Source organism: Budorcas taxicolor, chromosome 20 (assembly GCF_023091745.1).
Source record: "Budorcas taxicolor isolate Tak-1 chromosome 20, Takin1.1, whole genome shotgun sequence".
Classification (NCBI taxonomy): Eukaryota; Metazoa; Chordata; class Mammalia; order Artiodactyla; family Bovidae; genus Budorcas; species Budorcas taxicolor.
The window spans coordinates 39,286,997-39,303,348 of NC_068929.1; the positions used below are offsets into that span (position 1 = coordinate 39,286,997).

The following is a 16,352-nucleotide window of genomic DNA, read 5'->3' on the forward strand; positions in this document are numbered from 1 at the left end:
TCAAACTACTTTGGTTACTCAGAACATAACATGCAGAGAAAATTAGCTGATTATTCTCATGTATCTTCTTGTCATATATCTAATTAAAGTTTTGTACCTTGTCCAAAACTACTTTCTAAAATAAACCAATTTAAGTCTACATTTATCAGTCAGGCTTAAAATGAAGAATGGCTTCACTCATTTCAACTATTCTCTGGCTAATAACTATGCTTAATTTGTAGTTTTATTTGGTTCCAAAATTTCTTCCAGGAAGAAAGCCTTTTCTTGTCCCACTGATTGATAACAGCACACGTGTTAGATCACATATCCCAAGAAGCCTGCATGTGAGCCAAGATATGAGTAATTTAATAACAAAACCCCATCATCTCACATTTGCTGCTTTTGTGAGTGATGGATCCCTTCAAAGAACAATGCCTTTCATCTCCAAAATTTTCATTACAGGTGTGATGATGATTTTTATTTCACTTAAAGATTATTCTTATGTTTAAACATTTCAAATGAAATCTTATTTATGAAAAAAAAAAAAGAAAGACATGAACAAAATAGAAAAGCAGGGAGAATAGCTAGAAAGAAGAACACAAATTTTGGGTGTAAAATAATTAACAAGGAAATTAATTCTAGCTATCCAATAAGTACTTTATGTTCAACATTTTGCTGCTTTATTCCCATTCAATTTTAGCTTATTATATGCCTTACTTTCTTGCTTCTAATTATGTAGTCATTTCCATTTCCTTCTTTATTTGTTCAACACAAACACTGAATAAGAACTACTGTCAGACTCTTCATATTATACAACATAAGCATCAAACAAAACAAATTTTATGTTTTGATATTTATTTTGCAATATCTGTTTTTGGTTTACAAACTTAATTATTATATAAAATAGTATTTACAAAACAGATTTGTCTATGACAAGGGAAATAACAATGTCAATCTGTGACACTTTAAGTTAAATTCTTTTAAGAATCCAAAGTGGTTAATCCACCTTTTATACAATCATTAAGGAAAATTTCCTACTACCAACTCAGCAGGACCATATGAAGTGCTGCAAAAACGGAGTTTATGGTCATAATGAGAAAATTGCTAAGATATTTTTAAAGTCCCTGCTTTCTTATGGAAATATAAAATCTACTTTTTCTCATGAAAAGTGTGTGTAACATGGCTCTTCAAACCAGACCTCGGTATCGTGTGGGTCCTGGGGTGCTCCTTGAAAACTGTGGCAACTTCCTGAGTTCCCTGACTAGTGATACCGGGGTGTGCACTGGAGGCAAGTTTTCTGAATCTAATTAAAGGTTTAAGGCATTGTTCCAGCCCCACATCCAAGTCCCTGGCAGGAGACAAGGCAATACATCCACATAGTTGTGTTTTTGTACAATTGGCAAAAGTAAGATATTTTAACCACCATCAGCTGAGACTGAGATCTCTTTCCCTTTCAGTTTCCCCCTTGTCACTTTCCCTTGGGTTGGGTGGTGCTGGAGCAGCTTGGGTGTGCTGTATTGTTTTGTTTTTCCTTTTCCTTTGGGAGGACCACCCAAATTGCATAAATTTCTCATAAAATCTGCATCAACGCGCCCCTCTGTGTGATAACAGTACCTGTTTTACAGGTCTTTGTGCAGGTTAAAAGAGCTGACGGATGATGCCAGGCACAGAGTGTATCCAATAGTTGCTAGGCATTATTATTCCCCCAAGAGTTTCTATGTCTAAGTCACAAAAGTAAGCATTCTATGTAATATGCTTTAAAAACTATGATTTTAGCCCACAAAAGGAATTTCTCCACCTCATGTAGGGGCTACATCACAATTTTCTTAGACTCTAGGCACTTGTGCCTCTTTGTTGAACCCCTTCATCCATTAAAATCCTTTTAAATGAGATAAATGTCCCAACCCACCAAGGACTCAAGAACCAGGGTAACACAAAAAGCAGCATCTAAAACAGGGGTTCAGGTACACATCCTGGAAGCCTGTTTTGCAAACAAGGTCTCAGTGATAATAGCAAGCATTAGTTTGGGCGTTTAAAATACATATGAATGAAGCTGGCCGTTAGAACACAAGTGGGGTCCACGTCTTACTGTGAAACACACATTCATTTAGGGAGACTGCTTTTCAGTGTACCTGATGGTGTTTTTCGTGCCCATTCTAGTTACATTATCAACAGGGAAATATTGCCTCAGAAAATAAGGTTCGTTTTGCCAATTTAGAAATTGCTTTGGAATTTCATCCAAAGGTCTCATAAAAACACGTTGGCCTTTGTGCTGGTGCATCAAATAAATCACAAATGAAACAAACAAGTTGGCTTCCTATTGAAGGTGTGTCTGCAGAGCCCTGTGACTCTGCGTGCCAGGGGCTCCATCTGGCACATTTCTGAACTTTGCAAAATTAATTGTGCTGAAGAGAACACCATCAAACGTGTCCGGCATAGAGGGTAAACATCTTCAAACCATGATTCTGCGCCATCAAACGCTCTCCAGCTAATTACATTTGGTGCATTACTCTGGACGAAAACCGAGGCCAAGTGAAACTGCGGAAATGGGAACAATGCAAGGAGGAAAAATCTCACCCCATTAAGAGATCCGTTTTTTCTCAGCACAAATAAGCCCACCACGCCTTGGAGGCAAGACTAGATGACTCCGAATGCCCCCGCAGGCCCTCTCTGGCCGAGCGAGCCCTGCGTGGGCAGGAGGAAAGTGACCGGAGTGGCAGCGCCCCAGCCCTTGGAGCATTATAAGTTATTCATAAAATCTAAGCAATCGCTCCCCGTGTCGTTCCCCCCGCCCCCAACCATCCGCGCCCCGGCATAGAGGCTAGTTTTCGAGTGTATTTACAGAGGAAGCTAAAACACGGCCGCGGGTCGTCTTCTCCTCCATGCAGTGTTTGCAATGCGCTTTGACAGCGTCTCGGGAGCCGCTCTCCTTGCAGGGCCGCCGCGCGCTAGGCCGGCCTTCCCGACCATTTGCACGGGCCAGGCCGCTCCTCTCCCCGACTCTTCCGTGACCTTCCGAGATGGGCCTCGCGACGGGACTCTCCGCGGAAGCACCACCCTCGGCGCTGGAGCCCCGCGCGCGGCCGCTCTCCTCCGGCTCCAGGGGGCGGCCCCGCGAAAAGCGCCGGACGCGCGCGGCCCCGCCGAGGGGCGACGGCGGGGGCGCGCGGGCGGCTTCCGGCGGGGGTGCGCGGGGCGGGGCCGGGGGCGGGGCCGGGACCCGGGTAGCGGCGCCCCCCGCCGAGCGGCGTGCAGGCACCGCCCCCGCGCGCCGCAGTCGGGGCTGGAGCGTCTCGCCAGTAGTGGTGGCCGTTACTGTTGCCTCCGCGCGTCCGTGGCGGCGGCGGCGTCCCCCGGAGCTCGCGGAGGGCAGCGGGCCGCCCTTCGCCCGCGGCCGCCTGCAGCAGCCCTGCTCTGGGACTGGGGGAGGCGAGACGGCGGAGGCGGCGGGTGGTGCCCGGCCCCCCTCCTCTACGCCTGCAGCCCACGGGCGACTGCGAACTCCGGCAGCCCCCGGGCGGCGGCCGAGGATGGCTAGATAGCGGCGCGCAAGCGGCCCGTGAGTACTGGGAGCGGGTGGGCGCGGCGCGAGGCGTGGGGAGTGGGAGCCGCGGACCCCGGAGCCGGGTCCCCTGGGCGCATCGTCGCCGGCGCCGGGCGGCCGGCGCGGGGCTGGGGGCAGCACGTCGGCCGGCTTTGGCCCCTGGGTCCGGGAGCGCTTGAGAGGAGTGACCCGGGCGGGGGATGGGGCGCACCAGGTCTCGCCGCTCTCCGCGCCCTTGGGCCACCCGGGCTCCAGGAGGACGCCGACTCCCCGGCCGCGAACTTCTGCCGCACGTAGGGCAGTAAGTTCCGAGGCCACAGGCTACCTGGGGGATGGGAAGGAGCTTTAATTTTTATTTTTCTTAAGTGATGTAATCAACCAAGTGACCCCCGTGCCTTATCTCTTCATTAAAGCCAGTTCGCTGTCCCTTCTGTATTCATGGTGTATTTGATTTACCTTTATTTTATGTGCTTGTATCCGAAGGTGCTATACTGATTGAATCCAGAGTTTAAGGAGTTGACCGTCAAACTTAGGCTTCATAATAGATTCCAGTTTTAAATGGATCGTTTCAAAAGACAGAGCTGGAATCATGAGTTCTGACCGACAGAAAATTCTGCACTTCACATGTTGTGAATTTACACCTTGAATAATGTGATTCTGGTTTCCACCTTCTGCATCCCCACCTTTGGCTACCAAAAATATATGAGGTGTTTTATTTGCGGTTGGGTACCTCTGTGCTCCTTTTTGTATGGGTGTGTTATTGCACTCAAATATTGATATAGCATATATGCTGCTGCTGAATAGCATTTGTATGGAAATGAATTTCTCTGCATTTTTTACTGTGTTCATTTAAGATACGTTTTTTGACAGAAAGGTTTCAGCTTAAAGTTTGCCTTCTGATTTGTTTGTTTTCAGTTTCAGATCTGTATTTAATTAAAAAAATTTGCTTGGGGTAAAATGAAGTGACTTAGTGGTATCATTTGGTCAGGAGTCCAAAAATGATTCCTAAATTAAATTTAAAGCAAATTCCCCTTCCTAGAAAAGTGAAAGCGTATGTTTAGTGCAAATGATGCTTGTCCCTTCCCTTAAATGCTGATTTTGCCACAGATCTGAAATCACATTTCACTAATATCAGAGGGTTCCTTGTCTTAGCCTGGCTGGGGAAAGGAAACCTAAGTATAGAGTATGTTTTTAAAAACACTGTCCTCTTACTTGTTTCACAGGTTGACTTTCTGTTTTATAGCCAAGGGGAAACTGTTGATTTGGAGACTCCATTAGGTAGTTACAAGCTCGATTTAAATTTCCCTTCCAAGAACTGAATTGAGGTTTATTTGCTTTGTAATAGGTGAGATCACAAGCTCGCCTCTCTAATTGCTGGAGAGTTGGATTCTTTTCTGGGAAATAAGGATCAAGAACTTTGCTGTCAAAGAGAACAAACTTCTGTGATTTTTGAAACCTTTCGCTTATTCATGGTCATTGTTCAATAATATGTTGGCAGTGATATAAATTATTATAACATTAAAATTTACCACCATTATTTGTGGGACCAGCTGCTTATGCATCCTCTAGAAGATTCAGCATGTATAAAAAGCTATGGAGTGAAAAGTGTATCTCCTCTCCCCAACCCCCCCCCCCCCACCCCTACTGCACCCTGTTCTCCCCAGGACCCTGTGTATATCTTTCCAGATAAAGCCTATGCTAGTATAAACATTTTGTATGTGTTCTTTTTATTTGTCTTTCCACAATTGAGGACACATTGTATACTCTGTTCTGCACCAGCTCCTCGCCCTCCCCTTCCCTCCCGGCAGAGTACTAAATCTTGGCAGCCTCTACATCAGTACCTAAGAGCTGTCTCATTCTCCAACAGCTGCGGAGTACTCCATTAAGGATGAGCCATCATTTATTTAACCTCTGCTTTATTGAGGTATGTGTAGTAGATGGTTTCTGCTATTTTCCTATAGAACTATTGTAAAACATTAGTTTCTGAGGTTTTTAAGTGAATTTCAATTATTCCCAAAGGCAGTGGTAACTTATTTCTTTGCATCATATTCCAGGAAATGAATGCCCCTTCTCTTCAGTGTACACTCTTTCCTTTTATATAATTTCCAAGTGATCCATAAGGGTCTCTGGTGTCTTTGTGGTGAAGCATGAGCCACCAGGGCCAATTACTAAGGTGGCATTCCTTGATTAACACCTTAGCTCTTTGTCTCAACAAAAGAAATAGAAGAACAGATATAAAATTTTAAGAATAATCTGTAAGAAAAATTCTTAGGAGTTTAAATATTTTGAACATAGAGAAGAGGCTTATACCTTTGGTTAGGTTGGAGATAAAGGCAGGTCGTGTTTCGTAAAACTTGTTTGCCATTAGGCACCAACACCCCTGCCTTCTGCAAATGATCACTGGTATCTCATATTTTAATGTTGCTATAATATGTTTATAAATTGTACACTTTGGGAGAAGGTTGCTCGTAACTCTTAAGGAGGAGTATGCTTTTAGAAAATATTTGGCCCTTTTAAATTAAAAATTGAGGTCTTTTAGAGTGCTTTTAAAACAATAAATTATAGAAGTAAGACTAATGCTAGCTAGCAGTTGAACCAAATACATTACAAAAATTTGAGTATTATTCAGTGTTGAGCTTTATATTTCCATTATGCTTATTTTAGAGCTAATGTAAGAAGCTATAATAATCCTTTTTTTTAAATGACCAAGGAAACCTTTTCATGTTTAAGGTGTTTTGTTTTTCCTTTGTTATTTAGTACCTGTCATTGTACGAAACTGCTAATATTGGCTGTATTTGCTCTTCTTAAATAAGTATTTACTGAGCATGTGTTACATCCCAGGCAATTTCTAGAGACTAAGAATGTAGTAATGCACAGGATAGAGACCCCATTCTAATGAGTTCACCTGTTAGTGAGGGAGATGGATAAAAAGCAGAGAAGCAGTAAAGACAGTAAGGTCTGAGTGAGACATGCTGGCAAAGTGATAAAAGAGGGTTGCTGGGATAAAGAGGGGCAGGGTGGGGCCACTGTTTTAGACCGAGCAGCTCTGGAAGCCTCTCTGAGGTGAAGAAGTTTAAACCGACAGTTGAGTGTGTTCTTGGAGATCTGGAGGAGTGGTGGTTCAGGCAGAGGGCATGGCTTGTGCAAAGGCCAGGCGGTGGGACTGAGCCTCGCACACCAGAGGAACAGACGGCTGCCAGTGTGGCTGGAGTTTCTTACCGAAACGTGGCTGGTGGGAGAGAGCAGGCGCTGCGATGGGTGTCCTGGGCATTTGCAAATGGCAAGGAAGGTTCAATGGCGTGGGAGACAGACCTTGGATGGCGGGGTTCCTCCACCTGCTGGGCGCTCCAGGAGAGCAGTTGTGGACCTGCTGCTTCTTCATTGCTTAGCCTGGGTCATAATGTGCTGTGAATATTTAGAGAATTAACTAATAATTAGAGAGTTTAAGAAATAATCTTGTCTGGTTTTACTCAAAATACTTAGATTTAGGAGTATTTAAGCTGAGTCTTCTGCATCTTGGCTGTGGCCCTTGACATTACCAGATCCATCCCACTGTTAAAGCATCTTCTCAGATTGTTGCTTTACGTGAGTTGCATTTTGTTTCTGTTCCTGAAATTAAACTATGAAGCCTTAAAAGTGTGTGTATTTTCCAGGACATTATAGTGATTTCTGAGTAATTCAGTCAGAAGTTCCATCTTTGATTTCAGTGTATTAGCCCTTTGCTTAAGTGTAAAAATTTCAGAGAGGCCTTTTTTAGTATAGTGAATGTTTGAATTCTTTGGGGGCAGATTACAGACTAATGAGCCCATAAAATATATGTACTTTCTGCAGGTACTTTTATTCTCACAGGAAGAATGTGTGCCTGTTCTATTTTAGGGAGTATCAGGAACTGTGGTATTTCCTCTTCCCAACTTCTAATCTGTGTGTCATTCTAAATATATGTTCCTTTAGATTAATTGAAATCTTGGGAATTGAGTGTTGTGCCAAGCAATTGTTGTAGATGCCTAATTAGAATCTGTTGTCTTTTTCTTAACTGTGACTTTTGAGGTCCTGTCCAACATCAGGAGCTGTGATCTTGCAGAATGAGGGGATTTGATATTTTTATTTCCTGTTTGAATTGGTTGATACCTGAACCCAATAAGCTGCTCCCATGTAAGATAATTATATCTTCCAGCATTCTCGCATAAGCTCTGTGCACATGCTATGTGGAGGATGGATTCTGTGACTTTGAAATCTTAAATCAAGTTCCTTCTGTCTTTTGTCAGTCTCCTTGCAGCAAAAACCCTTCAAGCAAACTAGCAGATGCCCGTAAGCATCTGGTTTGTAGGTCACTGGAACATGTACCGGCCTAGGTGCTCGAGTCAAAGTGCAGGTGCTACTACCTTTACATTTCCTTGGTGAACTGTAGAGATGCAGGACTTCAGGTTGACTTTACACTGTCTACAGTTGACAACACATACATGCTTACCCGTCCTGGCTGCTCCTGTTTGCTTCATCAGTTACTGTCTTATGCTTTTATGTTGGAAGTTGAAGAAAACCTTTTAGTAGGTGAGTTTTTCCCATACTTTTGCAGAAATGTGAGAAAACCTTGCCTCTACACATTCTTCTGGTTTGTAGGGCAGGTACAGAGGAAGACTTGGAGTCACACACCCAAAGCTGAGAATCTGCACCTGTATTATTAAGTGGTAGTATCCTGAAAGACCCCAGAAAGGTGCTAATGCTTGTAGAAAGTGTGTGGTTCTTCTCTAAGGGTGACTTGGGATACTGAGGCCCCTTGCCTTCCTCTCACAGCTCGCAGAAGCAGGCTTCTCCAAGGAGACCCTGGATTGGAGGACAGTTGAAATGGTGGTAGAGGGAACATGTGGTGGAAAGTAACAAGTGGTGGCAGACGGCATGCCCCCATTTCTCCTATTAGAAATGCTGGTGGGGCAGTGAGCTGTAGACATTCTGTAGACGGAACGTGCCTGTGACTTGGGGGTGAGAGTAAGCTGGAGCGAGATGAGACTCCACCACCACAACCCCAGTGCTGCAGCTGCCAGCACGCCACCTTAAAGCTGGGTGCCAGCCTTCCCAGCCACAGGCTTGGAGACCAGCCGCCACACCTCAGGCTCCTGTTTCATGTTTCATGCTGTGGTATTTATAGTGCAGTGCAAAAGCGAAGGACACAAGAACATTTTAGGATCCTTTTCAGAGAAACAGTTAAATTGGGAGCATAAATCTTCATCTGAGTGAAACCTGATCCTGTATTATCCCTTGAAGTTACCTGGATCACCAGAGTTTTACTCTACATGTAAAATTTGGGAGGAAGGGACTGACAGCCTGGTTCTGATTTCTAAGGAAGGACTATATGTAGTCCTATATGTAGCTTAAAATCCAAAGTACTGACAGCAATAGGAGCTTAAGCATTCAAACAAAACCGAAGAAGGTATAGAATTTAAGAGCCAGAAAGGGCCTTGGATCTTCTGGTCAACTGTAAGTTTACTGCTAAAGAAACCAAGCCCCAGAGGTGTTTTCATTTGCCTAAGAATCCAGTAGTTCCAGACTGGCATTGTAACTATGATTTGCTAATTCCTAACTGCAGGGCTCTGCGCTCTACTCTGGAACAGCAGGGGATTCGTGGGGTTCACTGCTGTGTCTCCATAGAACAGTGCCCAGCCCACAGTAGACATTCAGATATTTATTGACTAAGTGAATATACAAGAGTTTTGAGAACTTAAGATTGCACCTTAACTATAAGATGGTACTTACAAAATTTGAGAGAATATACAATAATTGTGAGTTTCTTTTTTTGTAAACAGTAGAGCATGTTACTATTAGAGCCCAACAGTGAAGCCTGATATTAACCAGGTGGGCAAACAAAGATGTGGAGTCCTACTAGCTTGGCATTTTTCAGAGCCCAGTGTCACTAGATTTTTTTTTTTTTTTAACATTGATTCTGTTCATTCTGCTGGGATCTGCTGTCAGAGTATATTTTGTATTTGAAAACATGTGTAATGTAAAATCCAACATTTATTGTCCACATTGTTTGCTATTTTTCTCGATATGTTTTATCAATAGTTTCACTGTTTTTAAAACTTAGAGCCGTATAGGGATTTGACTGTTCAAAAACAAACCTTGCTAACTATTAGGTTTGGGGGATTGTCACTTTCGAATGCTGCTGGTGGGTATATTCAATTGTTACAACTTTCCAGGAGGGTAATTTTGCATTACTCATCGAAAGCCTCAAAAATGTGCCATGTCCCTTAGTCAGGCATTTCCACCACTAGGAATTTAAACTAAGGGGAAAAAAAAATAAAGCCTGTGTATGGAGACCAATCTATAGCAGTGGTTCTCGCCTACATAGGCATGTGGGCCCCATGTTCCTGTCAGTCGCTTTCTCCTGGCACAGTGATTCTTCCCTTGATGGGAAGCCCACGTAGTGGGGTATCTCAGAATTGGGCGGGGGAGTCCTCTCCCAAATTAGGAAAAACCTCATCTCCAAATTCTGGTGACCTGCATGAAAAGTATACCAAAAAACCCAACCTCTAATTTGCAAAAATGATTTTTGCAGCTTCATTTATGATAGTTATAAACTAGAAACAAATGCTCAATAATAGGGATATTGATTACATAAATTGTGGCATACACATGTAATGGAAAACCCTTTCTTCATTGACACTGAGGTAGGGAAGTATTTATTGATGTAGAAAGATATTCTGAGTTTGTAAACTGAAAAAGCAAATTGCAAAACAGTATGTGTAACTTGATCTAAGAGTGGTTTTTTTTTTGGTCTTGGAGAAAGAGGCAGAGAGAGAGCTCAAGCAAGCGAGTTAGAGCCTCAGTTTTCTACCTGTTATGTAGGAAAATGCCAGGAAGACTATACACCAAATGCTATGTGTTTGTGTTGAAAGTACAGGTGACTCCTGTTTTTAGAGTCTAGCGGGCTACAGTCCATAGGGGTCGCCAAAGAGTCAGACAAGACTTAACGACTCAACAACAACCATTTTTGGTTTCCTGGATTTCCAACATTTAAAGCATATTTTATAGCGAAGGGAATGAGAACAGATTCCCTTTTTGATCTACTGGTTGTATGAACTTGAGCACTTTCTGTGTCTGATTTCTTACCTGTAAAAGGGAATAATAATATCCAGCTCATGGTGCCCACAGCTAGTATGTGTTAGATAAATGCTACCTTGCCTTCACAATTCTATTATGATTAAGGCCAGTATTCCTACTAAGATAGATTTCTAAGCAGAATAACTTATATCAACTCTTGTAAGAAGCATTTTAAGGCATTCTGATGAAATATTTCATTACTTCTGGTCACTGGGAAATACTTTGTTATTATTTACTTTAAAACTGCAATGCTTTCCATTGCCAAGAGATTTTGAGTCAAAAGCTTTTTTTTCCCCTTTTGTTATCGACTTTAACAATCCTGTATGATAAGTTCTTGAATGTCAGGGTCCAATCTTTTGTACTCACAGAGTTGTTAAAATGAAATGTGATTCATTCATTCAACAACTATTGAGGGCTTTTTTTCCCCCGGTCAGTGGGTAGGCATTAAATAGGCAGCAATGCCCAGGGAAGACACACCCTCACTCCTTGAATGCCGTGGCAAGTGACCAGGGCAGTCCAAGGCCAGGAGGCATACCTACTCAGTAAACCTGTGTTACCACAGCTGACAGTCAAGTGGGCCTCATTTCCTCTCCTGCAATTTTGAAAGAAACTATGTTGTGATGTTACTTTTCAGTGAACACAGCCATTGCCTCCTGCTTGATCCACGAAGTACAAGAGGTGCTGACTAGGTTATTTCACCTTGACATTCTCTGATGATTTAGTGATGTCTTGTGTGAAGAAGGCTGAGTGCCAAAGAATTGATGCTTTTGAACTGTGGTGTTGGAGAATACTCTTGAGAGTCCCTTGGACTGCCAGGAGATCTAACCAGTCCATTCTGAAGAAGATCAACCCTGGGATTTCTTTGGAAGGAATGATGCTAAAGCTGAAACTCCAGTACTTTGGCCACCTCATGCGAAGAGTTGACTCATTGGAAAAGACCCTGATGCTGGGAGGGATTAGGGGCAGGAGGAGAAGGGGACGACAGAGGATGAGATGGCTGGATGGCATCACTGACTCAATGGACGTGAGTCTGAGTGAACTCTGGGAGATGGTGATGGACAGGGAGGCCTGGCGTGCTGCGATTCATGGGGTCGCAAAGAGTCGGACACGACTGAGCGACTGAACTGAACTGAACTGTGTTACACATCTGTTAGAATATCCTGGGCTAACAGTCTTAAAATTGCTACTATGTATCTTCTGTGAAGGACATGCCTTCTTGAGATTATTTTATGTAAAATTACTGAAATAGGTTCCTATTCATGAATTTAGGATGGATGGATATCCATGGATATAGCATTTGAAAAATTCTAGCACATGGTCTCACTGAGGATGAGGCAGTAAAACCTGCAGTTTAAAGTGAGGTTTCCATTTGACAGTCATATCAAAATACATTAATTCTGTAATTTATTTTTTGAGTCGAGACAGTTCTTTTAAAGTTGGCAGCAGCTGTAAATATTTTGATATAAAATAAACCCTCAGTGTTCATGAAAAACGTCTCAGGACCTTTATGACAAATATTGACCTCGCATTTTATTTTTCTCATATAGCTCAATAAGATAAAATGGCATCATAAATCATTTTTTTCTTATTCCTGTGGCAAATGCATGTAGAAGTCATGTCACAGATTGGAGCCACTCGCAAAGCCGACGTTTTATTCCTTCTTTATCTCACATTTTTTTCGATCTATACCTCTGCTTTCCATGGTCCACTCTGCTCCCCTGGCCTCTGCTGGAACCAGCAATTGGCTTTCTTGTTTTTATTCGGGTGGGGGGTTCCCTGGTCACAAATGCTCTTTCCCTGTCTTGAGATACACTGAGTATGGAATAGGAAATGGAGAGCGGCACAGCTGTGTTGACCTGTAGACATTAGACTGTTGGCTCTGTTGGCTGGGTGTAGAGTTTATCCAACTCACTGTTTTCTCAAATGCCAGCTTCAGTAAAATTACAGACAACTGTGTTTTGGAACTTTTCAATTCACAAATCGTCAAAATTGTGATTGCTGTACTCACGCATTCCATGGACTGCATTGCTGGGATCATACTCTAATGCTTACAGCGACAAAAGAGGTCACAGATGTTGCTAAGTGGGTGTGATCTGCCTTTTGTCTTTATGCTTTTGATAAAAGCCATAAGAAATATTTGATATATTTTCTTTCTTCTTAATTCTGGTGCATGGTAGACAACACTGGATGCTTGGCGACTGAAATTTGTCTCAGTTTGGGGAATCCATAAGGAAAGACACTGAGGAGGGTTGGATCAGGAGTAGTGTGAGCTGAGTTTTGAAGGACAAGTTGGTGTTTGTTAAGTGGATAAGGACGAGTGGAGTGGGAAAGACATTCTGGGTAGAGGGTAAGGTGTTCAATGACACAGAGGACAGCAGAGCCTGGTGCTTTTGTTGGAACTTGAATACAGGGCCAGTGCGGGCAAAGGCCTGAAGTTAGCTTGGAACAGCAGAGAGCCTCCTGCCATGATGACAGCTGGCACCTTCTCCATAGGCCAGGGAGAGCCAGGGGAAATTTCAGGCATGTGAGACCAATGGTTCAGAGGGTGACTCCAGGTTGTGTCAGGGAGGCCTGGGAATCCAACAACCTGGAATCCAGGAATCCAGCAACCTGGCAGGAGTGTAGACCAAAGGGGAGGTGCCCCAACAGGGCCCCAGCCAGGCCTGGCCCTAAAAATTTGTCTTTATTTTCCTAATAATGTTGGGGCAGTGTTTCCTAATAATGACGTGCGCAGCAGTAATGACTCTCTTCCTCCCATGCTCGATCCATCACACCCTTTTCTTAAAACATAAGCTTCTATTCAGTGACTAAGTCATGTCTGACTCTTCGCGACCCCGGGGAGTGCAGCACACCAGGTTTCCCTGTCCTTCACTCTCTCCCAGAGTTTGCTAGTCAGTGAAGGCATTCAGTGTGTTTAAAGCTCTCAGATCTGCTGATGCCTTACCCTTACACGTTTAAAAGCTCAAGTGATCCTCAGTGTGGGTGGTTATAAAACGGAGTAGGTGAAGTGGAAGTGAGGAGGTCGCCACTTAAGCTAAAGGTGTTGGTCAGAAGGCAAAAGCTTTCAGTTATAAGATGAAGTCTGGGAATTGCTAGTTAATACCACTGTACAGTGTCGTATACCTGAAATGTGTTGTGAGAGTAAAGCCTAAGCGTTTTTACCACACCCAGAAGAGAAGACTGCTGTGAGGTGATGTGAGCTTGGTCGTGGTAATCGTTTCACATTGCACACATGTACATATCGAATCATCACGTTGTGTACTTCACATCCAAACAGTTTTGCTTGTCAAATTATATCCCAGTAAAGCTGGGGAAAAAATAGGGAGTAGATTGCTCCAGTGGAGAGAAAAGATACGAATACTTAAGAGTATGGTTTATATTGAAGTAAGAATTTATAATAGTTTGGACAGTAATAAAGGTAACAGTATAATAGCTTATGATTTTTATATTAATAATTTAATGTTAGGTTATCTACTTATTTTTTAGACTAAAAATGAATCCCTCAGTTTTAATACCACAAGAGGACAAGATTTCAGACATTATGATAAAATAAGTAGGCGGTAGAGTTGTCCCTCTTCTTGTTATTTTGGCGGTTTTATTACATTATTGGCCCACTTCATCAACCAGTGGGTTTTTTTTTCTCCCCCCACATGTTGCTGTTAAGTCACATCTCCTCTAAACTGTACAGTTTTTTATGTGTTATTGTTATCATCGCCATCATTTTATTTGAGACCCTGAAATTATTAATGCTAAATTTATCTTATTGAATTAGTTTATTAAATTAATTATAAGAATCTTCATTATTACATCCAGTATATTTGTTATTTTGCCCATCTTTTGGTCCACAAATTTGATGAATATGATTCCTGTATCATCTTCCATTTCATTAATGAAAATGTCAAGGAAAACAGAACTCTGCCACATCTTTCCATAATCTTCATCTAGCTTGGCATCACAGATTAATTAGCACCCCTTGGGTAGGATTGATCACTTTGGGAAAGAGCCCTCGTCCCTCTTTTTATACAGCCGGTATCCCTCCATCTTGCTCATAAACCCCTTTCAGATGTCAGGAAAGGTCTTTTCAGAGCCAAACCCTTCGTGTCTGATTCTGACACTGGCTTTTCCAACTCATTGGCCTCGTCAAGTGAGGTGTTAGGTGGGGCTGGGTTACGTTGAATTAGGGTTCCTTGCCTAATGCGTTCTGTAACCTTATCCAGGATCAATGTCAAGCTCAGGTGTCTCTGGTCGATAGTATCTGCTGTCCTGATTGAATGCCCCTTTCCAGGATAGTTTCGACAAATGCCAATTATTTCAGGTTCTGTTTTGTCATCCTCTGTCCCACCTTATGCAGAAGACTCAAGTATAACGTTAGGTAAGTGCTGTGCTTCCTCATACTTAGAAGACCTTATAACCCTGGTCAGATGCTCAAGGTTTTATTTCAGCTTTCATTTGTTTTTTTTTGATAAGCATTCATATTCTAAAATGATGCCTAGGCTATTAAGATCTGGAATTAAAGAATACAACCAATTGAAAAGGTATTTGAATTCTTTTGGAGAAGGGAATCTTCAAATTCCAACTCTGAAGAATGTTAAGAAAACATGTAGGCACATTTTGGTCAATATCTGTGCCCTGAAATACATGTCTTCAGTTTATATTTTAGGGTTATTCCACAGCAAGACAAGAATTTTTTTCATGCTGATGCATTCTGCAACAGGTTGCTAAATGGTGCCTTAAGAATTGTAGTTGGCCTGCAAATGTGTTTTGTTTGGCTTACCTACTGATTTTTGAAGAAGGAATTAGTTGCCAACATTTAAAAATAAAGATTTCACATTAAAGGGGGGGGGGGGACACCAAAACCCCTGCATTTCTGCCTCTTTGTGAAAACCTTGAAGATCTGTGACTCTGCTAGACTCTCCTGCCTGGTGGTAATATGGAAGTAAGGTGCTAACTGGGGGCTGCCCACCGCAGCTTTCCCATCCTCACTGCACTCCTGGGGCCAGTGTCGCCCCCTTCATCAGCCTGGCCCTTGTGGTATGTCTCAGCACCTGCTGAGTCATAGCTGACCAATTGGAAATGTACTTTGAGCCGGAAGGAGAATAGTAGGATGGTAGCTGTTTGCTGTGTTGCCCCCTGACATTGACTGCCTGACCCTTGGCCTGCTGTGATGGTTGGAAGGGCTTGGTAGAGTGAGGGGTGTTTCCACCAGGAACAGCGCTCAGCTGATCAGGGTTGGGAGCAGCATTGCTGTTTACATTCTGGATCTCCCAGTCCACAGACGTGACAGGGAAGGTATCCCACGAGGAAAACAGCTGTAGGGCCCTGGGTCACAGCTGTGTGATTTTAGAGGTAGGAGGGGCTTTGTCCAAGGCCCCATGCCTGCTGCCTAGTGAGTGGAATGGGGACTGGAGCCCTGGACCCACTGCCCCACTTCAGTGAATTCTGCTGCACGGTTAGTGGAATGGTCTAGACATGAGATTTGTAATCAGCTGCTGCTGCTGCTGCTAAGTCGCTTCAGTCGTGTCCGACTCTGTGCGACCCCAGAGACGGCAGCCCACCAGGCTTCCCTCTCCCTGGGATTCTCCAGGCAAGAATACTGGAGTGGGTTGCCACTGCCTCCTCCAGTGTGTGAAAGTGAAAAGTGAAAGGGAAGTCGCTCAGTCGTGTCCGACTCTTCGCGACCCCATGGACTGCAGCCCACCAGGCTCCTCCATCAATGGGATTTTCCAGGCAAGAG

General features: G+C 43.3%; 1 protein-coding gene across 1 annotated transcript; it reads right to left on the minus strand.

Annotated features, from left to right (window-relative positions):
* Window positions 1-2,800: 2,800 nt before the first annotated feature.
* Window positions 2,801-6,905, minus strand: LOC128066019 (basic proline-rich protein-like). The gene is made up of 2 exons (XM_052659100.1): window positions 6,836-6,905; window positions 2,801-3,807 (listed from the first exon to the last, which is right to left on the minus strand). The coding sequence occupies exons 1-2, from the start codon at window positions 6,903-6,905 to the stop codon at window positions 2,801-2,803; spliced, it is 1,077 nt and encodes a 358-aa protein (XP_052515060.1).
* Between the last annotated feature and the right edge of the window lie 9,447 nt (window positions 6,906-16,352).

What these genes read in the sequence shown, in the direction of transcription:
- LOC128066019 (XM_052659100.1), bottom strand. Translation starts at nt 6,905, where the DNA reads ATGAAGAAGCAGCAGGTCCACAACTGCTCTCCTGGAGCGCCCAGCAGG. An exon ending in GAGGAACCCCGCCATCCAAG is followed by an intron (nt 3,808 to 6,835) that starts GTCTGTCTCCCA and finishes TACGTGCGGCAG; the next exon opens with AAGTTCGCGGCCGGGGAGTC.